The sequence below is a fragment of the Penicillium verhagenii genome (genome assembly GCF_028828195.1).
Source record: "Penicillium verhagenii strain IBT 33310 chromosome Unknown utg000002l_segment0_segment0, whole genome shotgun sequence".
Lineage (NCBI taxonomy): Eukaryota > Fungi > Ascomycota > Eurotiomycetes > Eurotiales > Aspergillaceae > Penicillium > Penicillium verhagenii.
The window spans coordinates 1006680-1030738 of NW_026643166.1; the positions used below are offsets into that span (position 1 = coordinate 1006680).

The following is a 24059-nucleotide window of genomic DNA, read 5'->3' on the forward strand; positions in this document are numbered from 1 at the left end:
ACCAAAGGACCCATCCCTCATCATGCGGCATTCCTAAGTCTCAACAGAGTATCAATCCTATCAAAAGCCTCAAACTTATCCTCCATCGAAAAAGTCAATTCAGCATCATCGCCATCTTTCAATCCGCTCAGAACCGAATTGACAACATCATCGTATCCCTCTTCCTCAAACTCAATCAGAATCAGCATCAAGTCCACGTACGGAGTAGGAAAGTCGCCCTGGATTTTTCTCCTGAGAAGCTCTTTGAGAGCTGCCATGTAAAGCTTCTCGAGGAAAATAGTCGTTCGAGGGTCTCCGAGGGGTTTGGCGCTCGTGGTGTCTTCCTTTTCGTAGAGGTCTGGTTCTTGGGGCGCGTTGGGCTTGGCCGTTTCTCCAATCTCCATTAGCGCGTCTCTCATCTTGATCAGATTCTTAGGGTCATTTTGATGGGATTCCAGACAGCCTTTGCCACAAGGGGCTTGGGTTTGTAGGATGGAGAACTCCTTGATGGCAGTCAGTCGTTGTCTGTGGATGTTTTGCGGCTGCTTCCCGTGATCATTGGCTGGGACTGGGTTGCTGGGACCCTCAGACATAATGACGGTTTGGGAGAGAATTGGGTTGTTGAAAAGACGCAGATGGGGAGAGGGTTCGAAAGCTAAAATCCTTGAGCTCTCTGGTCCATTTGATTCATGCATGCCCTGTCAGTACACGGATTTTGCTAGAGCCTGGGTACAGGGCTAGGCGAGACGTACCTAGAAAGTAGGATACAAGAGGCAATGAAAAATGGGCGCAATGGATGCTTTGAGAAACAAGGTGAAAAATTGCGGAGAGGGGGAAGAGGGTTGAAGTGACAAGAGAGAAGGAGAGAGGGAAAAAGTATAGCGTCGCTTATGGACTGGTCCTTCTTCATTGAATCGCATTTTTAATAGCACCCAGTTTTGATTCCCCCTTTTCCCAATGCATTTCAAGTTCCTTCCTTTTATCCTTCTCAAACCCTGCATGACTTATCCTGCCCTGCCATCTCAGAAGCTCTTCATCGTTCAGAAGATTGATACCCACATCAGCTTCATCCTCGAAACAAGGCTTTGATATTTCCCCATCACGCCATCTCCTGACAACCCAATCCTACAAAACCTGTTTCTGTTTTTTTTTAGAAGAGAATCTAGGAAATCAATGAACATGTCCGATTCAGCGGGCGACGACAGCGACTCCACAGTCATGCCTGATATCATTAAGAAATGCCAAGGGGATAAACTACCGAGAACATATGGCGCCTTCAAACAAACCAAGCCAACACTCCAAAGGGAGGATGACTTTATTTCCTGGAGAACATTGGTGCATAATACACTGAAGAAACACCACCTCAAGGCACTCATAGACTATAACCTGCCTCGACCCGGAAGAGATGACCCTAACTGGCTCCCTTGGTTCAAATTATCCATTGAAGTAGGCTGTTGGTTGCTATTCAGCATCTCAGCTGCCCTGTGGGTGAAGATTAATCCCCATGGCCGAGTGATGCTGGCCGATGAAGTCTATGAAGCCATTTGCGAAGAACATGAAATCTACGGAGACATGACCGAGCACGAATGAGCACATGGATATGAATGCGATGGGCTACACCGATTGTCAGAACATGGGGACATTGATTGATAGACTACCCGAGCGTTGCCACATTCAGTGATGAATACTACACATGTATCTCGATATTTTTATCCAATTTGACACCTCTATGATGAATCTGGGACTGCCTTAGCCTACCCTCTTCAAGAAATTGAACGATGTAATAGAGTAAGAAAAAGCTTTGGATTTTGCTAGCGTGGATAGCTAATCTAGTTGATCTTAAGGAGCTCAACCTCACTATAAACCCATTAGTTTCCAAGTCCGATGAATTTGCATTGGCAAAACTTACAAGATGAGAGTAGATCCTGCAGGAATCTTGCCAGCAGCCCTGCATAGGAAAAGAACGTTAGAAAATGATCAGTAGCGGATATCTCACGCGGTAGCTTACTTGTCACCATAAGCGTAGTCACTATGGATGAATGTCAGTAATGGTCCACTTTTCATTGTTCAATGTTATCCTTTATGAACGGATCGAAATACTCACGGAGTGATAGTCAACATGGACTTCTCGCCCAGGCTCATCTCCAAGACACCCTCATCCCAGCCTAAAAAAGCAGTATTAGCATACCAATCTTACTAGGACTTGCAAGTAGTTCCCAAGTTGACCACTGGCTCTATCCTTTAACAAACAAGGAAAAATAAAACGCACCCTTAATAACTTGTCCAACACCAATCTGGACATTGAAGGGGCCACGACCAGGGGTTCTGGAGCTATCGAACCTATTTATACGATTAACAATCTGTGTATTCCTGCTATAAGGCCGAGAAATGGTGGGGAAAGACAACTTACTGCTTGCCTTGGAAGCCCTTGTTGGCCTTCTTGGCATCGTAGAGCCAGCCGGTGTAGTGGATAGAAACCTTGTCACCTGACGCAGGCGAGGGGCCGTTGCCGCGAGTAATGATCTTTCTCTGGACACCCATGATGGATTTGATGACAAAAATTGAATGTATGGGGGGATGAAGGAGGGGTGAAGTTCGGAAGATCAGCCTCAACGCTGATTCGTAATTTTCTTCCAAGTGGGGCTGGCCGCCACCACTTGTAAGTCGTCCAGAGTCTTGAAATCCACCAAGGCAGAGCTGAACTGCATTTTGGGGCCGTTCCTTTTTGAATGTAGATCTTCAATGTTTTACCTCATTATAGATCTAATAGGGCGCCTTGAAGATGGGTCATAGCGCGTCCCAAGGTATTTCAGCCTTGCTTGACCTTCGATGGATTTCTCCCTCTTCCACTTAAGATATACTCCCGAGTCCCAATGTCGAGCCAGTTTCTTATGTATATACACCAAATATTGAACAAATAATTTGAAATCAAACAATCATGCGCCCACTCTCCTTCGTTCTCACATTGACTACTGCCATCGCTTCAGTCGCGTCCGCCGGGTCTCTACCACCAGAGATCGCCATCATCGGTGAACCTTCGCAGGTTCTGAACGTGACTTTCCAAACTTCCACTCAAGTTCTGGAGGTGCAAGCCGGCGAGTTGTTAACCTCGAATGGTATGCCGTGCCTTTCAATGATCTTTAAATTCCCACGCACTCTCTCGAGAAAAAAAAAAACCTGACAAACGTCGAAAACAGACACCACAAATCGACCTCAGCCAAACCTAGCAAAATCAGGCTCAGTCATCAAGAAAGACCAGAAGTATGTGTTCATGATGGTCGATCCAGGCACCAACACCACTGACCCGACCTCCGTCGCATTGCACACCATCGTCACAAACCTCACAGTCGCCAACTCCTCATCCGGAAATACTCTAGCGCAATATATTGCCCCCGAACCCTCCGGGACAGCACCGCACAACTACACGCTCCTTCTCTTTAAGCAACCCAGTAACTTCACCGTGGCATCAATCTACGACCCATACTTGGCCTTGAATCTGACAGATGTGTATAACCGCGTCAATTTCCCACTGCGACCGTTCATTAACTCAACTGGTTTGGAGGAGCCTGTGGCCGCGAATTGGTTCAAGGAGAAATCGGAAAGTACCACTACTACGGCTACAGCTACAACTACAGCTTCTGGAACCGCGACCGCGACTAGCACTACCACGCCGACCGCTACCAGCGGCTCTGTGGCTAGCCTGGTGTTCCCGAACGGGCGGAGCTTGGGGCTAGTTTTTGCATTGCTTGGTTTTTTGATGGGCATGTAAAACTGCTGCATTAGCATAGCGCACTGTCTGTCCACCAAAGTAGTGTTAATTGTTATATGCAAAAACTATTCGCAGTATATAATACGAAAGTATACATTTACAATTATTGGCTAGTAGCTACAAATGTTGAGAAATGATCCTCAAAGCTACAAAAGTACAAATTTCTAATGAAGTATTTTTTTAGAAACCACGAACATTGAAGATCGAAAGTTTCTCCCTATACTAGGATACTCACATATGCAATTAGTCGTAGCCTCATGAGATCCCCATCAGTGCCTCGAGTGCAATTATAAGAAAGTCGCCGCACCTGTTAAACCCGGGCTACAATCTTTATTCAAGTTTGCTCTATCTTCTGCTGCCTTAAATTGACCAATTCCACCTCTTACTAAAATTCATTCTTATCTCCAGATGGTTAAGGTGAAAATTGCTCAAAGAGACCTGCGGAAGTGCCAATGAGACGATAAGACCCAGGCCATCGGTTTCGGTCATTGATGCCGGCTCTAATTATTATTCAAGAAAACAGATTATCAGCTGAGTCACGACGGCCGATTCTTGCTCCGCTGTCGTTTGCGCAATACCTCTGGTATGTGGAAATTACGAAATCTGAATGCTCGACAACTCGTCTTTGAAAACAAGGAGACACTTCATGGTAGCATTTTCGCTGGTCTCCAATGTCTATGTTTAGTTTTGATATTAGCCTTTAAACTCCAGTGGAAAGAAGAAATGCATATTCGAATTACCTCTAGCTGGCTGTCGGAAGAAATTTTGGATGACCGCTAAGAGAGCCAGAATCGCTGACGTGATTCTAAAGACAATGGAACAGATGAGTTCTGGAGTCATGGAATATTGTCTATTCGAGTCGTCGGTCCGTGGTATTAGGATGAATGTCAACACACTCTCCAGAAATGAGTGGATTTGAATGATCTTGGTCAAAAAAAGATCAGGCTTCCAAAGGAACAATTACAAAACATATGAATTGATGCGTTGCATGATCCACTGAGCCAGTGCATTCTGCCCCTGGATTCAGATATGTGGCCTTGAGTAGCTTTTACTATCAGTGTATATTTCTGATAATATCCACAAACTGAAGCTAATCTGTTGAAAAGAATGTATACACCAAAGTCGGAAAGCCCTTCAGAAGAGGGACTGTACTGTACATATACGGAATAACGACAGACGAGGAGATGTTTTGGTTTTCGAAGATCTCACATGACTCAAAAGTAAGTTCTCTATATTACTTCAACTTCTATCTGAGGCTCTAACCTTTGCTAGGCCTCAGATTGTTGCGTCTCGACAATGGTGACTGGTCAATGCAAGGTATACGCGATCCTTATTCAGATGTTCACACAGGTGGCGACGATGTCTGCTCATTCAAAGGAGACATCGTCACAACTTGAAGAGGACGAGGAGATTATGGATGAATAGGCCCGGATTACTGGTTCCTTTTATTTGTATACCTTTATTATTATCTTTTTGCTCTTTGAGCTCTAAACAAAGCTTACTATGCTGTACATACCCACACATGCATTTGGTCCGAGAGTGTATGGAGGCAGTAGTAGGTTATAAAGCATGTATTCATTAGCACCACCATGTCTACCTAGGACTAAGACATTAAAAGCCATGGAAGGATAGATGTAAAAACAAGGGTATATACAGGAAGTAAATGACAAATCGGCCACATAGATCCAGTATACAGGTCCCCAAAATCTAAGAGGTCTCTTGAACTTCCGGCTCGGGCGCGATGTTTACATCATCAACGGCCTTTCCCCAGGCAGCCTCGAAGGCGGATTCAGCTGCGGGCTCTTGGGATGGCACTGGGTCTGTTTCCCCTTCCTCTTCTTCGGCCACTGCCGCTGTCACTGTCACGGGCGCAGGGGCCTCGACGACTTCTTCATTAGCTTCAATGGGATCATCAGTAATCTCAACAACCCGCTGATCATGATCAATCAAAACTGGAGTGCTTTGAGCCAGATCGGTAGGTTCACTATCGACCTCGCTACCGGCCACAACTTCTGCATATGTGGGAGGGGCATTGAGATCCAAGGAAGACATGTCCTTGGAGACTTCGGATTGCCGGCTAGTACCGGGAAGTTCGAGGTCGAAGTTAGAGCTATAAATGACAGCAGAGAAGGCCTCGAGCTCTCGCACATTCTTGTCCATGACATCAAGATAATCGTTAGGGCCCATGGGGCCATGGCCGATCACATGTGCCTGGCGAGCCAGCACAGCCAGAAGATTGGCAAGTTTGGTCTTGCGCTCAGAGGTGACAGGGGGAATGACGGTGGCCATGGAGTCAAAGGACTGGGGTGCTGTCTCTGGGGCTGGAGCCGAAGCCTTGAATGCCTCGTTGGCACACTTGACGTCAATCAGGGTGGAGAATCCTTCGTTGAGGAGGAGAGTCAAGACGAAGGAGAAGGATGGAGAGTCAATAAGATCGGCTGTCTCGTCCAAGAGGAGACGCAGCTTCGAAGCGGTCTTCGAGGATGACGGGTCTGTCACTCCCTCGACGCCGGATTCACGAAGAACGTAGTCTTCCTCTTCTGTTGACGGTAGCAAGCAGGACAGCCATTTCTTGGATCTAATTTGGTACCTTGTCAGTGATCCGAAATCGTATATTGTCAGTGACAAAGCAATCTGTCTTACCGGCGGTCTTCTTCCGTGTTGCCTTCAATGTTCCTCCGAATTTGGAGAGTCAATTCCGACAGCTTGGACAGGCTGATGTCCTCACGCGGGTTAAGAGGGCCAAACGCCTGCTCCACAGCGGGCTGGACCCGCTCCATCAGCGTCTTCCATCCGCGATGAAGAAGCCACCAACTGAAAGCAAGGTAGCGCCGGTTGGTCGCGATATCATCTCCAAGTGTTTGTGTTAGATCATAATCGTGATCTTCAAGGCTGATGGTTGAGTCGGTTGGGGGGTTGGCGAGGGAAATGACGCTCGAGAGATAGTTTCGGCGACCGAGGAGATTGAGCTGGATCCGAGTGAAAATGTTGAGAAGGGAGAGAATATAGATCATGGTGAAGGATCGGGTCACAGCTGCAGGAAATCTCAGATTAGCTCGAAGGATTCGGCATCATAGGGCACTCAGGTCAAACATACATGTAATCTTAACCTCGTTCCATAGCTGCGTCTTATTCCGCTTCACGCGGGGTTGTCCATCTGAGTCGGCAGGCTCTCCCAACTGGCTCGTGTGCACATAACCTTCGCTCTGAAAACTCGAGAGGCTCTTTGTATCATCCCCGATTAAGCTTGGAGAGACCGAGCTCATATCCGAGCCCGTAGTTTCCCCCGCATTGAGCCGTGCCAACCTCTCCGCCCGCTTCTTCTGGAGCTCCTTGGTCAATTCCTCCACGGGGAGGGCATCGACGATATTCTCTGTAGCGGTCGGTAACAAAGCAATAACAGTGTAGGCGCAATCGGTTTGGTTTTGTTCGAATCTTCGACGAAGGCTAGAGTGGAGACGACTGTTAGCCACTGGGCTTCGGGAACAAGACGGAGCCCGTCACAAGCTCGCGTGCCCGAATTGACAGGGCATTGGGAATGTGAACCATGACTCACTTTTCTTTGGCAATCCGGTCACTACTCATACGCTCTCGTGCCTCTGAGATCTTGGAAATGACATATTGACCAGCCAGGTAGCCAGCACCCAGCACTCCAGCCCCGATCGCGAGACCTTTGCGATTGCGCTTTAACCAGCGCCTCGCGCCACCGATCATGTTTTCGATGTTCAGGAATACCTCCTCTGTTTCGTTTGCCGTAGAAGGGGTTAACAGGGTTGGACTTATATGTTTGTTGGGTTGAGGTTGGAGTCGGGCAGACGATGTGAGAGGTTGACCCTCGGGCGCTGATCGCGGCGACCGGAGATCATCCCCAGCCAGCCTCGGCTAGTGCGCCAGGTTTCTGTGGAGAGACGCCGACTACATGTGTGGGGGAACACATCAAGTCACGATGATGCAACAACCTCTCCTCTTCTTACTTCAGCGGTTTGACAAGGGATAATGTATATCAAATGATTCAAATCATGTCTCACGTATTACCTGTAGGCTGATTGTAGCTCCGGCTTCGGTCCAGGCTGCCCCAGCCGCAAATGGCAATAACATGTGCTTAACTACACTTGATCATGAACACTCAAAACATCCAACACACGAAGACAAGATTTATGATAATTAACCTATTACCCTTGGTCTATTTTTAAAACTTTCATGATCCAGCCTCTCACGAACTAACCTCATATTCATATTCTATGGGAACGCTTGAATCAGCGTTGTGACACCAACGGACCTTGGACACGAATGTGGATCTATTCATTGCTCTAAAAGAAAACTCTAGGTACATATACAATACATAGCCTTATGTGTACATAGTTAAAGCCCAGAATTTAACGTCATCACGCCGTCGTTTCAGAAACCTCCCCAATAGCCACAACAGCCAGTCGATCCAAAAAGAGCTCTTCATCCGCAGTCACCTGAGGACCAAACTCAGGCCCACGACACTTCTCAACAAAAGCCAGAAAAGCTTTCTCATCATGGAATGTAAGCTCCACAAACGCATCAAACTCAAAGTCCGATTGCTCGCCAACAATGACAGCGGCCGGGGTGGTGGCATTGGAAGAGCTTGCTCCCTCGGCAGCGATATCAACGGATGTGCGAGCCACATACATGCGTTTGTGGGACAGTGGGAAGACGTCGCCAGCGATACGTTTGAGAAGGTCGACGTGCGAATCGTAGTGTTTCTTGAAGTCTCCCGGCGACATACCGGCCTTGCGGTAGGCGTGGACCATGATTTGGAATGTCATTTTGTTTGAAATGACAGAAGAGAATGTGTATTGGGATTGAATGGTGTGGTTTTGTGGAGGGACGGTGAAAGTCAGAGGACAGAGGCCAGATTTCAGAAGTTAGAGGTTAGAAGTAAGCTGTTGAAGTAGGTAAGCTTGACTGTTATATAGTCTTCCAAGTATTTGCCCCTCTTTCCACGCAACACCTGCCTGTTGGGGGCCAAACGGCCCAAAACCAATCCATCTATATAGGCTGACCTATAGGAAGAGGCCGGGTAGTTCAAAGCAGTACTATCATTTTGAGGCTTTTATTCTAGCATCTATTGGCTTCATGATTGTACTTTTGGAAAGCAGGTGTAGTGTTGTACTCAAGAGTCAGAATTAACCAGTAAAAGCTCATACTTGGCAAAAGGCGAGCTTCACTAAGAGTAACTTAATTATACTAGTAGGTACTTGGAGCTCATTAACATCCAGTTCTTTGAGCCGTCAATGTTTGGTTTGAATGACCAGGGTCCAAGTAGGCAAATCTAGCGGTCAGTAAACTTACCGTGGCTCAGTGAGACCCTGGTCTGGTCCATTGAATCTGATCGGAAACCATGACAAAAAGACGACTTAAGCCACCTTCAAATTGTTCTGATCCCTCTATGCCCTCATCCAAGCCACAAGCCAACCGTCACTTCAATCGATAATAGTATCCCTGGACCCTGCATAATGACTGTTAAGAACTATGACGCCGAAGATGAAATCACAGATTTCTTCAAGAAGACAACAGCGACTCGCGCAGAATGCGACGAGTATGCGAAAAAGCACGCCGGAGGCAACGTCACTCCAGTTCCCGTACAAGGCGTGTCCAGTTACACCGTCTACGCCGGCCCTAGGTCAGAATTCGTTGTTCAGTTCCGGCTCAAGTGCCTCCTGCTCAAGATGGAAACCATGAAGCTCGCAAATACAATTTACGGCAAGCTTACACCCCAAGTCAACTTCAAGGGCGAAATGAGTGAAGCTTCGGGAGACAAAGAGCCTCTGTTTATCTACATCATGAATAGGCTTCCAGGCGTGAGCCCACTGGACTTTCTGGGGGCCCATAATTGGGGTGCAAGCGAACCTGAGTTCTTTGGCTATCGGAAAACTCTCATGCTGGACATTGCGAGGTGAGTCTAGTACGCACTTTTCGGTGGGATATGTACTTATTGATGACTGCATATAGATTCTTCATTGCCTGTTGGAAGGCCCCCCAGGATGTTCATCAGGTCTATCGCACCAAACTCCGCAATCGATATGAGGATGACTTGAAGCTACTGCTTACTTCTCTTCCGGGTCGATTTTCTCCGTTGATCCAGGCAGTCTTGGAGTCTATGTCCGAGATTTTCTCACTTCCAATGGCCCTTCTGCATCAAGATTTTGGAGAATTCAATATCCTCGTGGACGAAACGACTTATAGTTTGCTTGGGGTTATTGATTGGGCCGAAGCAGAAATTCTGCCATTTGGTCTTAATCTTTTCCATCACCAGCGGATGATCAGTAAGATTCATATCACTCAAGGCTGGTCGAGATACGATGATTATCGTTCGCTAGAGGAGATTTTCTGGAATACCTTTCAAAAGGAAACTGGGGTTAGCGATAAAACCATCAGTATTATCAAGATGGCAAGAATCATGGGCGTGTTCCTAATGGTTGGCTTCACACCTCGCTTGGCAGATCAGCCTGAGCCAGTTCCTATTCGGGATGATGAAAGTGGTGCGTATAAGATGCGCGACCTGGATGGACTGTTGATCAACCCGGCAACGAGGTTCCTAGAATTGTAAGAGAGGATAAAAAAGTCCATGAATAATGTAATGGTTGTAATGATGATCAAAAGCGGAACCCACTTTTTTTCCCTTGTTAGTAGTTACTCATTACGCAACCGAACAAAACATCTCCAAAGAATCTCAGGGACCAATGATAAGCCCGATAAGCGTCATTCGGCCTAGTCCGATGGAAACCGCCCCGACCCTTTGAAGTCACCATTCCCCTCTTCTAAACATCTATGCAACTCAACAAATTCTCCCGATCTTCAGTACTCTAACTCACCCTCTCACTCCACAAACCCGCGTTCCCGCAAATCAACCCAAACTACGCCCTGGGTCCGTTCCACTGCCCGCGGGGATGGAGCCCCGCAAAACCCCTCCAGAGTACTTCCTGGAGATCTTCGCCGATACCGCCGCAGTGCGCGATGTGCTAAAAGGTATAAGCTGAACAAGTTCAAGCCCTCCATACAATATCTCAATGCCTACCCTGTGAAATGCATTCGGGCCTCATTTCCGTTTCTTACTCCCTTCGCATTGCCGCTGACATTTTGCCCCGCGCCTCACCCCAGGCATCCTGAACCTCATCTTCTTCCACCGATACTTCCCGTCCGTCCGACCAACATCCTTCGAGGTATTGGACTTCTCACTCCCGGCAATCAAAGATGCGGACCTCGAGACCTTGATCGAATCCCGTGTTAGCGCGCTTGTGCGGCAGCATCTCTCCCCCGCCGCTGGGGGCCAAGATGGCAAAGTGGGCGCGGGCGGAGGTGTACGTGGTCGGATTGCTGTGGAATTCTACGAAAAGAAGCGGCGCCGCTCTGGACTTTGGTTTGGAGGACTAGCTGGGAAGGCAGAGGAGGAGGTCCTATGGGAGATTTGGACGTTGGATGTGACCATTGCCACCCCACGGACGGATGCTGGTGAGTGATGTGTTGTGTTGCCGTGGGCAATCCAGGGAGCGCATGCATTCTATCATCAGGGCGCGCAAACTGGAGAAGTTTGAGATGATCGGCATGCTAATTTGGGATTTCTGCGTCTATAGAACGAGCCAAGGTCGGCCTTGCCATGAGCAAAATGCTCCAGAAGGCCGCGTTCAAGATCAGGGACATTATTCATGATAACAATGACCATATTCCGCCAATCACAACCAGTGACTCCAACCCATTCCCTTATCGCATTGTTGTGAACCCAAGGACCGATAGTTGGGGTAATCGCATTGGGCTGAATTCGCAAACATGATTTTGTGGAGGCTTTTGGCTTTGCGATTCGCGCGGAGCCAGTCGGCCTATGTGATTGATTCAGGGCTATGCGATTGCAATTAGTAGAACACGAGGTGGTTTTTTCTTCTTTCGGCGTTTGGCGGACAAGTCCTTCGGAAATACTAGGTTCGGCGTTTCGGAATATCATGATTGTCTTTTCAATGTTCACCGGGAGAAACCATATCAAGAGCAAGGCAATGAAAGTGTGCTCTCCCATTCAAGGAAATGTAGAGAAATAAACGTTGGAAATGAAAGCGATTCAATACAAAAGCACCTGAGTATTGCGTATCATACTGTCTCCGTATCAAACGGCCCTGAAAGTGAGCGAATCGATAGAGTTATAAAGCTACAGACGAGCTCTACCATTCAAGATATGTAAGGTAATCAACACAAAACCATCGCCGAAACTCAATCCTCCTCCCAAGCCCCCTCAACGCGACCCCGGGCTAGGCTCCTTTCCTCTCTTAGCGCCATGACTCTATTGTCATCTGGGCTCAAAAATCGCAATTCATTCGCAACAAAGAACTTCATCCTCGAATGCGCATAACGTCGTTTACAAAACCCGACCGGTCGGGGAGAATCGATAAACCCACGGCCTATATCTTGACTACAGCCTCGAGTGTTCGGGATATCGAGACGATTCTCAGCTGGGATTCATTATGAAACCATTTAGGACGAGTGGGTCTTGGCAGCAGCCTCGGCCTGGGCACGGAGGTTGGCGGAGGTGCCGGTGCTGGAGAAGAAGCGGCCAACCAGAGGCTGGAGCAGGGAGTTGAAGACAACTTGGGCACCGCTGTGGATTTGGTTAGTACGGTTCCATTTTCAAGGTCGGGTTTTCCTCAGGTCCCTTGTGATCACTTACTTGGTCTGGGGAAGAGCCATCCAGAGCACCAGAACGAACTTGAAGATGTAGTAGAAGGCTAGGTGGAGGTCAGCAGAGCTCTGGTGGGGGGGTGATAGCTTGGTTGTACATACGGAACCAGTAAGCGGCGCTGATGGCGCTCTCAAGGGTGGTCAGGAAAGCAAAGACAACCCAGTACTATGAATAAGTTAGATTGCTGTGGCCTTGCGCAATATCACGTGTCGCCCGATAAGCACAAGACAGACTGTCTCGTGCCAGGAACACCAGACGGAAAATAGTAGCTGGTTTGAGGGTCATGGGAACTTACAGTCAACCACTAGAGAGAGAAAAGAATGTTAGAAGGCAGTCATTTGATTTGGAGAGGATGTGAGAAGGAACTTGAAGCTTACCTGGGTGTCATCCGAGGTACCCGAGGTGAACAGGGCCTGGAGCGAGTAGTATCCAGGAAGAACGAAACCGGCAATGTTGACAAGGAACTCGCCAGCGATGTTGAAGAAGACAAGGAAGAAGTAGATGCCGACCAGACCGAGGATGACATAGACCTTAGGGACCGAGGTCTGTCTCTCCAGGTTGTTCAGGACAGGGTACTTGGACAGCTATTGACGAGATATTAGTAAGGGAAACAAAGCTTGAGATAAAAGGCAGAGTGAGGCTAAAAAAAATTGGGAAGAATAGTGACGGATGGTAGCACGAGGATATGTGTGCAGTGCTGTGAGAAGCCGTTGCCCTCCCGATCGCACTATCGTGAGGGCACAGAAATCATGCAGGCAAAAATGGGGCAGAGGGCTAGAGCTAACGAGGCACCAACGAAACACACAATGACTTTAGAAACATACCTCCTTGTCGAGCTGGGCGATAGCGTGCTGAGCACGATCTTGGAAGGAAGCCATTTTTTAAGAGCTGTGAAATTCAAAATATTGATTCTGAAAAGTCGAGAGATTGGCAATGGGAGCGAGGGATGAGTGAGAATGCATTTGGTCAAGCTGGCGCTTCCTGCTGTGCCCGTGCGAGTATCACGTGATTGCATGACGTACTCTGCGATCAGATGCGAGGACCATGTGAATAACGCACTTGGGTGATCATGTATGCAGTGTTCCCCTCGCATACCAAGTAGTATTGTCTAGTTGATAGGGACAAAAGTCCCGACTTACCTGTACTTGGGTAGGATTTCATGCGAGCCATATCTCCATTTCATTCCCAAAGACATCCTTGAACAGCCCTATCATCAATCACAAAACCCTAGATAGTTCTCTAAGCCAAATCAAGTATGGCTTATGACATAGAGATACAGGTTTTTTTTTTCCTTTTCTTTTTTTTTTATAGATATTTCCTCTAAATTATCAAGGTTCTGGGTTAAAAGATCTAGCCGGTATATTATTTTCATATTATTCCAAAGTATAATAGCATGACGATTTACCCCAAATTTATGATGTGCTCTTGTGAGTACCTACTGGAAATGTGAAACCAACCCCGGACAGCCAAGCTCCGGGAGATTATTTTGGTTATCCACATCCATCTATTCCACCTTGGTCCTTTATCACTCACTCGTTTTTTAATATACCGATAAGCAAAAGAACTAATGGATATTGAGGAGTTCTTCTATCATTCACATCTATTAGATATTAGAGCTTATCACATACGTTAATAAGCCATCTCATATCAGTCCCGTCTCGGCTCCCTCCGAGGGATATCATCGTATAGATTAAAAATATTAAAAATATTAAATTGATCAGTAAACTCTTAGTAATAATATACAAGCTCCTTATGATTGATCAATTCATAAAGCCCTAGCCATAAAATGTTCCAATCTCTTGTTCTGGATTTCCCCAAAATTGATCTATGTATAGTGCATGCATACATGTAGAGTACTAAAGACTTTGCATTCTCAAGTCTCCCCAAATTTTGGGACTTGCAGCCCAACCAGACCTAATTGGGGATATTTACTTCATGTAGTCTTACCCCTTGTTCAGTTCAATTTCAAATCATGCATAGTAGAAATCCTCATAAATTTAGGTATTCCATACTCAATGCCATTGTGGAGTTGACGGTCTGGAGTCTGGACTCTGGACACTCACCGCCAGGAACAGAGATGATGTGATTTAGGGAGAAACCAAGGGGGTTCAAACAAGCAAAACTCATTGGACTCGACATGTTCATGTCTGCATAACTATTAACATTTGAAATTCCTTCATTCTTACTAATTTTTTACTTTCTTTTTTTCTTTTTCCTTCGTAAACTTTGCCATTTTCTAGTTTTCTCAATTAGCTTCTGCAGAACTGTAAAAAAATAAAAAAAGCTGCCCCTAAACTCCGCGGCCCGCACACAACACCCACTTTCCCAAACAACTTCAAACCCCCCCATTTTTGAACCACTCAGCCTCAATTTATCACCACATTGACCTCTTGTGGGTTGAACCGACGCACCGAATCCCATTGAACGGTCTGTGCGTCAACACCACTCCTTGATCCATTGGGACTCCGATGTAACCGACTCCCTCTGCTTTTCCCCCATCGGCCCCCCAGGGAGCTGGACACCATCGTGCTATAATTAAGGGGCATCACGGCTTTATACGGCTACCGAGGGAAACACATACACGGAACATTCCCTCCCCGTCGCTACGACGCGAAAGAACCTAGGATCTCGATCCACCCCCCCCCCCGCGTGGTACAAACAACGCGGCACGAGATCATCTGCGGTCACCAACCTAGCTCCGTCCCATTGGGTTCCATCCTCGCCTCTTTTTTCTTCTTCGCAATCGCATAACTATACCCGGTGATCTCTGGATCTCTCTCAATGCGGCCGCAGTAAGTCGTGGCATCCTGCTCTCGTCAATGCCTTCTTCTAATCGCTATGACGTGTCACCATAGACGGGAATACCATATTGTTGTTCTGGGTGCTGGAGGTGTTGGAAAGAGTTGTTTGACTGGTACATACTTCACCTTGGCTCATTTGCCTCTCGCTACAACACCATTGCGCATGCCGCGAAGCAGTAGCTAATTGCTTCACAGCGCAATTCGTTCAAAATGTTTGGATTGAAAGCTATGACCCGACCATCGAGGACTCATATCGCAAGCAGATTGAGGTAGATGTAAGTGGATCCTTTCATACGGAAGCAAATATTTCTTACTAACGTATCTATAATAGGGCCGGCAATGCATTCTGGAAATGTAGGTAGTTCGATGCGAATACAATGGGACATGGAAAGCCGGAAGCTAACCGGGTATTTCGGGGTGTAGTCTTGATACCGCAGGGACAGAACAATTCAGTGAGTGCAGTCTGCCTGAAACTTACTAGTATAGATTATTTTGCTAACAAGATTTATAGCTGCCATGAGGTAAAATGCGACTCGCCTTCCATCTTCTCACACCCACACCATACTAATATGCGTCTCCTCTTCACAGAGAACTTTATATGAAGCAAGGTCAAGGCTTTTTACTGGTCTTCTCCATCACTAGCATGTCATCACTGAATGAGCTCTCCGAACTCCGCGAACAGATAATTCGGATCAAAGACGACGAGAAAGTCCCCCTCGTGATTGTCGGCAACAAATCAGATCTCGAAGACGACCGAGCCGTGCCCCGAGCGCGCGCTTTCGGCCTTTCCCAGAGCTGGGGCAACGCACCATACTACGAAACCTCGGCCCGCCGCCGCGCGAACGTGAATGAGGTATTCGTTGACCTCTGTCGTCAAATCATCCGTAAGGACCTACAGGGCTCAGGCTCCAACAGTGATTCATCCCGAAAGCGCGAAAACGCAAATCGCAACGACCGCAAGAGAGACAATAGATCACAGCGCCGACGTTCCCCGTGTGTCATCCTGTAAATTGGATACAACCACCACATAATACGACCTTCTGGACTTTTCCAGCAAGGACTTCATAGGTTTTTTTTTTTTTTTTTTTTGCAAGTCACGCCTGTCTTTGCTTGCACCTATGCTTTTTTGACGTGCCACATGATTGTTTCTACGCTTATATGCATCTGCGCCTCTTGATAGACTGACGCGTCGCCGCCATTTCTCCCTTTCTCATCTATTATACCATCCATTCTTCGATTCTATGATACACTCTTGAGTGCTCAGCCTTCTCTTTCTTCTCTTTATTTTTTTATTCTTTTCTTTCTTTAATTTTTTTCCTTTTTTCCCCTCCCCACGATCTTGTATACTGAGACGTTTGGTTATTTGGACCCCCTAAAAGTCGATTTTGGTGAATTGCCTATACCATATCTGTGATATCTGACGGCAATTGTTTTCTCTCTCATATTTCATTTCGAAGTTGCTTATGATTCGAGTATTTCTGCCATATTTATCAAAAGAAAAATAGCATGCCTGATTGGTTTTCATGTCTACATTATAGTTGACGATTCTTTTTCGTCCTTTTCTGTTTACATGCGGAACACTCCAAACTTAGTCTGCGCGTCTGGTTCTGGCTTTCCACCGACCGCAGCTGCCAAACCGAGTCCCAGCATTCTTCTTGTCTGTGCTGGTGGAATAACACCATCGTCCCATAGACGGGCCGAGGCAAATACAGCCTCAGACTCGTGGTCGATACGAGACTTGAGAGCTGGATCGACAGTCTTACCAACAGCTTCCATGACAGCGGAAAGTTGCTCGGAGCCCATGACACCGATCTTCGAATTAGGCCACATGAACATCAACCGAGGGGAATAGGCACGGCCACTAGAAGCAAATGTGAGACAAACGAAGTGTAGGGGAAGAGACTCGATGAAATCTTACCACATGCCATAATTTCCAGCTCCAGCACTTGAGCCGAAGACGACTGTGAACTTGGGAACATCTGCACATGCAACAGCAGTCACAAGCTTGGCACCATTCTTTGCAATGCCTCCTTTCTCGGCATCTGCGCCCACCATGAAACCGGAGATATTCTGCAAGAACACAAGAGGAATTCGTCGCTGAGCACACAGCTCAATAAAATGAGCGCCCTTAAGAGACGACTCCGAAAAGAGGATTCCATTATTAGCGATAATGCCAACCCGATGCCCATGGATTCGTGCAAAACCTGTCACAAGCGTAGTTCCGTAGTCGCGCTTGAACTCGGAAAATTCGCTGCCATCGACGATTCGTGCAATTACTTCATGAGCGGGAATCTGTCGTCGAAGATTGACACCGACGATACCGTTCAGTTCAGCAGGATCATAGAGGGGTTCCTTTACGACATCACCAAGCTCCAGTGGTGCATTAGTGGTCGGATAATTGAGATTTGAAACTGAGCGCCTCGCCAAAATGAGTGCATGTGCGTCGTCGACAGCCAGATAATCCGTCACCCCAGAGATAGTAGAATGCAGCTGGCCACCACCCAAATCTTCCGCTGAAACAACCTCTCCCGTAGCGGCCTTCACCAATGGCGGACCAGCCAAGAAGATAGTACCTTGATTCTCAACAATGATTGACTCGTCACTCATAGCAGGGACATAGGCACCACCCGCGGTGCAAGGGCCCATAACAACGGAAAGCTGCGGAATGCCGAGAGAGCTCATCCGAGCCTGGTTATAGAAAATGCGACCGAAATGGTCTCGGTCAGGGAACACATCGGCCTGGTGCGGAAGATTGGCACCCCCCGAGTCAACCAGATAGATACACGGCAATCGATTTTCTTGCGCGATTGCCTGTGCACGAAGGTGCTTTTTCACCGTGATGGGGTAGTATGTTCCGCCCTTGACGGTGCTATCATTTGCAACAATCATACAGTTGACTCCCTCCACCGTACCGATACCAGTAATGATTCCTCCAGCGGGTACATCCTCGCCCTCGTATACCCCGTGTCCTGCGAGCGGGGAGAGCTCCAGGAAGGACGTTCCGGGGTCAATCAAGGCCGAAACCCGATCTCGAGGAAGCATTTTACCCCGTGCAATATGCTTATCTCGAGATTTCTGAGGGCCGCCTTTGGAGATTTCAGTATGCAGGAGGTTCATTTTGGAAAGGAGCTCTTCCATCTGTTGGCTGTTTTCTTTGTATTCGGCCGATGAGGTGTCGACTGCTGTTGGGATGACTGAGAGTGCCGAGGCATGGTGAGGGTGTGTGTAATTAGCGACAGATCTTGATTGGATTCGAATCGTGTTGAACTTGAAGTGTGCTGGTTGACAGTTGCGTTGACCGGCTCGTGAGCATAGGCTCCGCAGGACGAGCGGGGAAGGGGCACGCATTGCGGGGGATAGAGTATTACACTGCCCAGCGGGGGTTTGAAGGGGCGATGCCAGGTGGAAGCGTAGAGTTCAAAGGTGCTCGAGATCAAGAAATGGGGAAGAACATGTAATATTAATCAATCTGGAATATTTAGTTCGAGAGAAAGTGAGAAAGGGTAGCTCGCGGTTCCCCAGATTGTGCGGAGTTGCGATGATTGCCGCGTCTACCCGTCAGCAAAGAAACTACCCTGGCCATGAAATTTACAATGGAGGTATTGTTATTTCCATTTCCTGAAACAATCTGCAATGAAATTAAAAGGCGAAGGCATTTCAGTATAACTTCTCTCATGATCAAATTATTGCAGCGACCGACTCTATACAATTCCAACTTGAAGTGACCAAAGACCAACCAACCAACATGTGTTATGTACTAGTAGCAACTTGAATAGTTTACCACGGCGAAGAGGGGATTTAAAGGCTAAATTTCACGCACGATAAAGCCAAACTGAACATTTGAAGCGATCTGTATATTCAAGACAAAATTACTCTAAAAATGCCAACATAATAACACTAGTGCATGTCTGTAAACTGGTGTATACGGCCGTCACAAACCCCCAGATTACAGTGCAGTTTCTCCGCGCCGAGGACAGCCGCTTCTTGCTCTAGCTTTCTTACATCTCCAACTTGAATACTCTCTCCTTTCACATATTTCTCTTAGACAAATACCAACTTCATACCCATTGCACCCAGTCCTTGCAATGGCCTTCCTTGCCGTCCCATCTCTCTTGCGCACATCCACCCGCTCGTTGCGGCGGACCGCCATCCCCGCACTTGCCCCAGGTTTCGGTCTCGCCCGCAGCGTGTCGACAAAACACCCAGCAGGCTTCACACCCCCGACCGACGATGAGCTTCTAGAGCTCAGAGAACGCGTACAGGACTTCACAAGTATGTTGCTCTGTCTCGTCTTTGACTTTCCATTGTTTTTGACCCCGGCGCAGGGCGAGAGATTCCAGCCGAGGTTGCGGCGCGGACTGATGAACAGAATAATTTCCCTGCGGAGATGTGGAAGAAACTCGGTGATGCTGGGTAAGCTTTGCCACCATTCATGTCAGTCCAGATCACGTATACTGATTAGTTGCTTCTAGCTTCCTGGGTGTTACAGCCGATGAAGCGTATGGTGGATTGGGAATGGGCTACCAAGCGCATTGTGTGGTGATGGAAGAGATTAGTCGAGCATCTGGTCAGTGGTCTATTCAATTATTTGTTGCACAGCGAGGGTGGGAAATATCTAATTCTTATTCTTCTTGCAGGAAGTATTGGTCTCTCTTACGCCGCTCACTCCCAGCTCTGTGTTAACCAACTCTCACTAAATGGAAACGAACAACAAAAGGAGAGATTCTTGCCGGGATTACTGTCTGGTGAGAAAGTTGGCGCCTTGGCGATGTCGGAGCACTCTGCTGGCTCTGATGTTGTTAGCATGAAGACCAACGCAAAGGAGGTGGATGGTGGCTGGCTATTGAATGGAACGAAGATGTGGATCACCAATGTACGTCCTTGGGTATTGCGGATTGATCACGCGGAGATATTGACAATTCGCTTTGCAGGGTCCTGAAGCCGATTTTGTGGTTGTCTACGCGAAGACACAACCTGATAAGGGTTCCAAGGGAATCACCGCCTTTGTTGTAGAGAAGGGCTTCGAGGGCTTCTCTTGTGCTCAGAAGCTGGACAAGCTTGGTATGCGCGGTTCTAATACCGGTGAACTTGTCTTCGACAACGTCTTTGTTCCTCGAGAGAATGTTCTGGGCCAGCTAAACCGTGGTGTCCGAGTTTTGATGGAAGGCCTCGACTTGGAGAGACTTGTCCTGAGTGCGGGACCACTTGGGTATGGTTCCTTGCTTTCACCTTTCCCATCCTACTAGTATACGTGTATCAGTGTACTGACTTCAACCCAGAATTATGCAAGCTGCCATGGACCTTGTCCTCCCTTATACGCATACCCGCAAACAATTTGGCACTCCAATTGCTCACAACCAATTGATCCAGGGCAAGCTTGCAGATATGTACACCAAGCTTGCTGCTTCAAGGGCATACACCTACACTACAGCACGCGCGGTAGACAACGGTGCTGCATCATATGATCCACTGGTTATCCGCACCCAGGACTGTGCTGGCGCAATTTTGTATGCCGCTGAGCGCGCAACAGAGTGCGCCTTGGATGCCATCCAGCTGATGGGCGGGAATGGATACATTAATGAGATATCCGCAGGGCGGTTGCTTCGAGATGCAAAGTTGTACGAGATCGGAGCGGGAACAAGTGAGATTCGACGAATGGTCATCGGTCGAGCGTTCAATAAGGAATATGCTTAGGATTAGAGGCGCATATAAGAAGACTTATCCAGATGTGTGCATATTAAGTAAGATCATTTGATCCAGATGTCTCCAATAAACTCTCTTCGAGTCAAGATGCATTGAAATGTTCCTTCAATCGTACTATTCATCATAAGTCGTGAGTGAAGATGTTTCACAGATATAAGACAACCAGCAAATCCACATCCCATACACACTACTTTCTCTGTCTGGCAGAACGGCGTACAGGACCAGACGAACCCGCATCGTCCTCGCTCTTATCCAAAGCAACCCGCTTCGACCGACTTCTCGTCGAATTATCGCTCGGTTTGTTCTTCGTTTCCTTCACGGGGGTCGGGTTCTGAGCCTCAGCCTTGCGCTTGCGACCCCGTTTCACAGGAATCTCCACCGAAATCCGCGGAGCCTCCTTGGGCGACTGGCCAGGCTCAGGGGTGGTATTCGAAGCCTCCCCAGCATCCACACTCCCATTCGGAACGGATGACTCAACATCAGACATGGGATCCTCCTCCTCCTCCTCCTCCTCCTCCTCCTCTTCGCCCTCTTCACTACCCCCATCCTCCTCATCAGCATCGTGTAGAATCTCCTCATCATAATCGCCGTGATCGTCCTCCTCAACACCAGATGAAACATCCTCCGCCTGGGGCTCCGGTCGGCGTCTCTTTCTCAAACGCGACTTATCCAGCGCAGGCTGGGCAGATTTGAAGATCTCCCTCCAGTCCTGCAGGAAGGCGACCTTGTCCAACTGGCCCGGCTCATAGATCTGCACAGAGACATCAGTGTCTCTCTCCAGGCTATCGGTTTTCCACACGACACCCTGGAAAGAACCGAGGTCGAGTTTCAAGGGAAGGGGTGCGCGGGCGGCGTGGGTGTGGGCGCGACCCTTCTTTGTCTTCTTCGTCGCGGGCTCGGTTTTGGCACGGGCCTTGCTTTGCGCTACGGTCGGGTCGTCGTCATGGTAGTCATCTGAGTAGTAGTCCCAGTCACTGAAGTAGTCCTCTACTTCAATGCCCGGGTCTTCGTACAGAGCCGCTTCGTACCAGGAGGATGCGGCGAGTTCATCCTAAGGAGAGAGCGGGATTGTTAGAGAGTCTGTTTGCTCCAAATGTCCACGGTGTGCAAGTCCAGAGTAATGCAGTGCTATCCAATGCTTGCATGATTTATGGACGCAGTGACAGGATCAAAGGGGGCGTGATTCCAGAAACTTACGACTAGATCCGGGACAGCGTCCTCGTAGACGTAGTCTTCTTCAAAGTCATAATAATCCTCATCGTCGGACATGGTTGCGGGTAGCGGTCAAGATGTGGCGATGATCCAGAGAAAGCGAGAGAGGTTACAGAAACAAATTCGAATAGCGAGGGACCTCGGAAACAGGCCGTGCAAAATTGATGTATATATAGCGCATAGGCAATGCAACAGTCGAAACGAAGGTGCAGCTGAGAATGTGAAGATCGGGGCTGATCTTTTGCAGGAAAGAGGAGCCTGGCTAATGTAAGCCTTGGCATTTTTTCTGCGTTCACATTTTTTTCATCTTTTCTATATTGGAGTCCATGGACCCCATCAACTTATGGCCCCGATTTGTTTCAGCTGGTCTGGACCCCGATAAGATGACGCTTAATGAGAAGGCTAGTAGCAGTATTTATATCATTTGGAATAAACTTGATTTATAGTTTCTATTTATATTGGATCAAGTACTCTATCGATTCCATGCTATGTTTTTGTGCATTGGGGATTAGTTATCGCTCTGTATAAGGGGTTTGCGGCATCTGATTGGTTTGTCGAACTATACAATCCAGATGTCCAGATGTCCTCAACTTCTCAGCCAAGTACAGGACATCTGGATGAATTTACTGTTGTTCAAACTCTAGGACTGAAAATGTGGCCTACTTTAATTTCCATCATCCCAGACTTGAATCACATATATACCTCAGTTGGTAGCCCTGGAGTATTCCCAAATTCATCTTTAGTGGTGACTTGAACGTTTTGTCTCCAGAAGCATTCCCGCATCCCTGCATGTGTTCAATACCAACAAAGTATCGGACTTCTGGCCATTAATCAAGTCCAAGTAATGATCATAGGCTGCTTTTTTTGAGTTAAATCCATGGTTTGTCTTGCATGGCTTGCAAATGAAGCATTTGAGGAAGCAAGGGTCAAATATTGAACTCCCATTCTAAGATTTAATTCTAGAGAGGGGGAAGCAGACCGGAACTTTGGAGAGCCTTGAGAAAAGAGACCACAGGAGAAAATGGCCCTGAATCAGTGATAGTCAGATCCATCTCTCTTGTGAAAAGACACCACCTGACCCTTGAACACGTGAAAGTTCCCTGTGAGATTTGATTTGCTTGTATGTACCTCTTGCATATGATATACCACACACACGCGTATATTCATGCACTCCATTCTTGGACACGTAAGGGAAAATAGATGCACTCCAGATATGTAATACAGAACGTAAAAAGAGGTTGGCCAAAAAAAAAAGCAAACAAGGTGATAGTTCAAATGCAGGTTCAGACCAACGGAGACTTCTGAAGACGGAGAAGATAATTTTTAACTTACTACTAGTAGGTAGGTGTATACAGTGGTAATCTGATCTTTCATGGTTAAAAAAAAACAACATTGAATCTGAAATTCACCCCTGTGTTGACTATATGGCTATGTCAAAGTATTGGAGAAATGCCCACAGTGTTGAGTTTGGATTTGCATGTTTTTCTTTGTCTATCTGATGAATGCAAATCAATTTACACAAGATACCCAGATGTTGTGCAACTTGGGCTCACATATTTGACTCGTAAACTTTGAGCTTCGTAGATTTATATTAAATTCTCCAGAGCGAAGCTTATTCGCTTCGAGACATAACTGGTTCTATCCTACTAGTAGAGTCTCAAGTTACACATAATGAGAGGGTATTTCCAAGGGTTGCGCTAACATCGAGCGCTCCCATGTTCGGAACTATTGAGCTCACGATACACCGAAATGCAAAAGACATCACATAGTATCTGCAAAAGCTGAATCTCAAGCACTCGATCTCTAAGCCCTTTACCTGCCCAAGCTTGAGCTGTAGTCTTCAATGTTCCAAGATAGGCTTATGCTTAGTAGTATGTATTGAGAGCATTGGCCGACCACCTAC

At 47.4% G+C, this 24059-nt stretch overlaps 13 protein-coding genes across 13 annotated transcripts; 6 read left to right on the forward strand and 7 right to left on the reverse strand.

Moving 5' to 3' along the window:
• Positions 1 to 20: 20 nt before the first annotated feature.
• On the reverse strand, positions 21 to 572 carry N7466_000371 (uncharacterized protein; the record flags this gene model as incomplete). The annotated part of the gene is made up of 1 exon (XM_057159769.1): positions 21 to 572. The coding sequence occupies one exon, from the start codon at positions 570 to 572 to the stop codon at positions 21 to 23; it is 552 nt and encodes a 183-aa protein (XP_057026017.1).
• A 586-nt stretch (positions 573 to 1158) lies between these two features.
• On the forward strand, positions 1159 to 1569 carry N7466_000372 (uncharacterized protein; the record flags this gene model as incomplete). Its single annotated transcript, XM_057159770.1, has 1 exon — positions 1159 to 1569. The coding sequence occupies one exon, from the start codon at positions 1159 to 1161 to the stop codon at positions 1567 to 1569; it is 411 nt and encodes a 136-aa protein (XP_057026018.1).
• A 239-nt stretch (positions 1570 to 1808) lies between these two features.
• On the reverse strand, positions 1809 to 2520 carry N7466_000373 (FKBP-type peptidyl-prolyl cis-trans isomerase; the record flags this gene model as incomplete). Its single annotated transcript, XM_057159771.1, has 6 exons — positions 1809 to 1836; positions 1889 to 1927; positions 1988 to 2008; positions 2084 to 2144; positions 2249 to 2319; positions 2390 to 2520. The coding sequence occupies 6 exons, from the start codon at positions 2518 to 2520 to the stop codon at positions 1809 to 1811; spliced, it is 351 nt and encodes a 116-aa protein (XP_057026019.1).
• Positions 2521 to 2917: 397 nt separating this feature from the next.
• Positions 2918 to 3639, forward strand: N7466_000374 (mitochondrial 54S ribosomal protein mL38; the record flags this gene model as incomplete). Its single annotated transcript, XM_057159772.1, has 3 exons — positions 2918 to 3095; positions 3177 to 3561; positions 3615 to 3639. 3 exons carry the CDS (start codon positions 2918 to 2920, stop codon positions 3637 to 3639), a joined length of 588 nt encoding a protein of 195 aa, XP_057026020.1.
• A 1816-nt stretch (positions 3640 to 5455) lies between these two features.
• On the reverse strand, positions 5456 to 7462 carry N7466_000375 (peroxisomal biogenesis factor 3; the record flags this gene model as incomplete). Its single annotated transcript, XM_057159773.1, has 4 exons — positions 5456 to 6326; positions 6392 to 6782; positions 6846 to 7195; positions 7305 to 7462. The coding sequence occupies 4 exons, from the start codon at positions 7460 to 7462 to the stop codon at positions 5456 to 5458; spliced, it is 1770 nt and encodes a 589-aa protein (XP_057026021.1).
• A 671-nt stretch (positions 7463 to 8133) lies between these two features.
• On the reverse strand, positions 8134 to 8541 carry N7466_000376 (EthD domain-containing protein; the record flags this gene model as incomplete). The annotated part of the gene is made up of 1 exon (XM_057159774.1): positions 8134 to 8541. One exon carries the CDS (start codon positions 8539 to 8541, stop codon positions 8134 to 8136), a length of 408 nt encoding a protein of 135 aa, XP_057026022.1.
• Positions 8542 to 9231: 690 nt separating this feature from the next.
• Positions 9232 to 10325, forward strand: N7466_000377 (uncharacterized protein; the record flags this gene model as incomplete). The annotated part of the gene is made up of 2 exons (XM_057159775.1): positions 9232 to 9671; positions 9728 to 10325. The coding sequence occupies 2 exons, from the start codon at positions 9232 to 9234 to the stop codon at positions 10323 to 10325; spliced, it is 1038 nt and encodes a 345-aa protein (XP_057026023.1).
• Positions 10326 to 10665: 340 nt separating this feature from the next.
• Positions 10666 to 11546, forward strand: N7466_000378 (autophagy-related protein 101; the record flags this gene model as incomplete). The annotated part of the gene is made up of 3 exons (XM_057159776.1): positions 10666 to 10744; positions 10877 to 11227; positions 11350 to 11546. The coding sequence occupies 3 exons, from the start codon at positions 10666 to 10668 to the stop codon at positions 11544 to 11546; spliced, it is 627 nt and encodes a 208-aa protein (XP_057026024.1).
• Positions 11547 to 12235: 689 nt separating this feature from the next.
• On the reverse strand, positions 12236 to 13318 carry yop1 (putative membrane biogenesis protein (Yop1); the record flags this gene model as incomplete). Its single annotated transcript, XM_057159777.1, has 6 exons — positions 12236 to 12359; positions 12429 to 12486; positions 12542 to 12605; positions 12736 to 12744; positions 12818 to 13024; positions 13265 to 13318. 6 exons carry the CDS (start codon positions 13316 to 13318, stop codon positions 12236 to 12238), a joined length of 516 nt encoding a protein of 171 aa, XP_057026025.1.
• Positions 13319 to 15221: 1903 nt separating this feature from the next.
• N7466_000380 (uncharacterized protein) lies at positions 15222 to 16250 on the forward strand (the record flags this gene model as incomplete). Its single annotated transcript, XM_057159778.1, has 7 exons — positions 15222 to 15232; positions 15296 to 15354; positions 15437 to 15516; positions 15573 to 15595; positions 15665 to 15693; positions 15753 to 15762; positions 15830 to 16250. 7 exons carry the CDS (start codon positions 15222 to 15224, stop codon positions 16248 to 16250), a joined length of 633 nt encoding a protein of 210 aa, XP_057026026.1.
• Positions 16251 to 16807: 557 nt separating this feature from the next.
• On the reverse strand, positions 16808 to 18589 carry N7466_000381 (putative 3-methylcrotonyl-CoA carboxylase, beta subunit (MccB); the record flags this gene model as incomplete). The annotated part of the gene is made up of 2 exons (XM_057159779.1): positions 16808 to 17102; positions 17160 to 18589. The coding sequence occupies 2 exons, from the start codon at positions 18587 to 18589 to the stop codon at positions 16808 to 16810; spliced, it is 1725 nt and encodes a 574-aa protein (XP_057026027.1).
• Positions 18590 to 19326: 737 nt separating this feature from the next.
• On the forward strand, positions 19327 to 20935 carry N7466_000382 (isovaleryl-CoA dehydrogenase; the record flags this gene model as incomplete). Its single annotated transcript, XM_057159780.1, has 6 exons — positions 19327 to 19513; positions 19567 to 19654; positions 19714 to 19808; positions 19879 to 20114; positions 20173 to 20450; positions 20521 to 20935. 6 exons carry the CDS (start codon positions 19327 to 19329, stop codon positions 20933 to 20935), a joined length of 1299 nt encoding a protein of 432 aa, XP_057026028.1.
• Positions 20936 to 21131: 196 nt separating this feature from the next.
• N7466_000383 (uncharacterized protein) lies at positions 21132 to 22213 on the reverse strand (the record flags this gene model as incomplete). The annotated part of the gene is made up of 2 exons (XM_057159781.1): positions 21132 to 21995; positions 22142 to 22213. The coding sequence occupies 2 exons, from the start codon at positions 22211 to 22213 to the stop codon at positions 21132 to 21134; spliced, it is 936 nt and encodes a 311-aa protein (XP_057026029.1).
• Positions 22214 to 24059: the final 1846 nt, after the last annotated feature.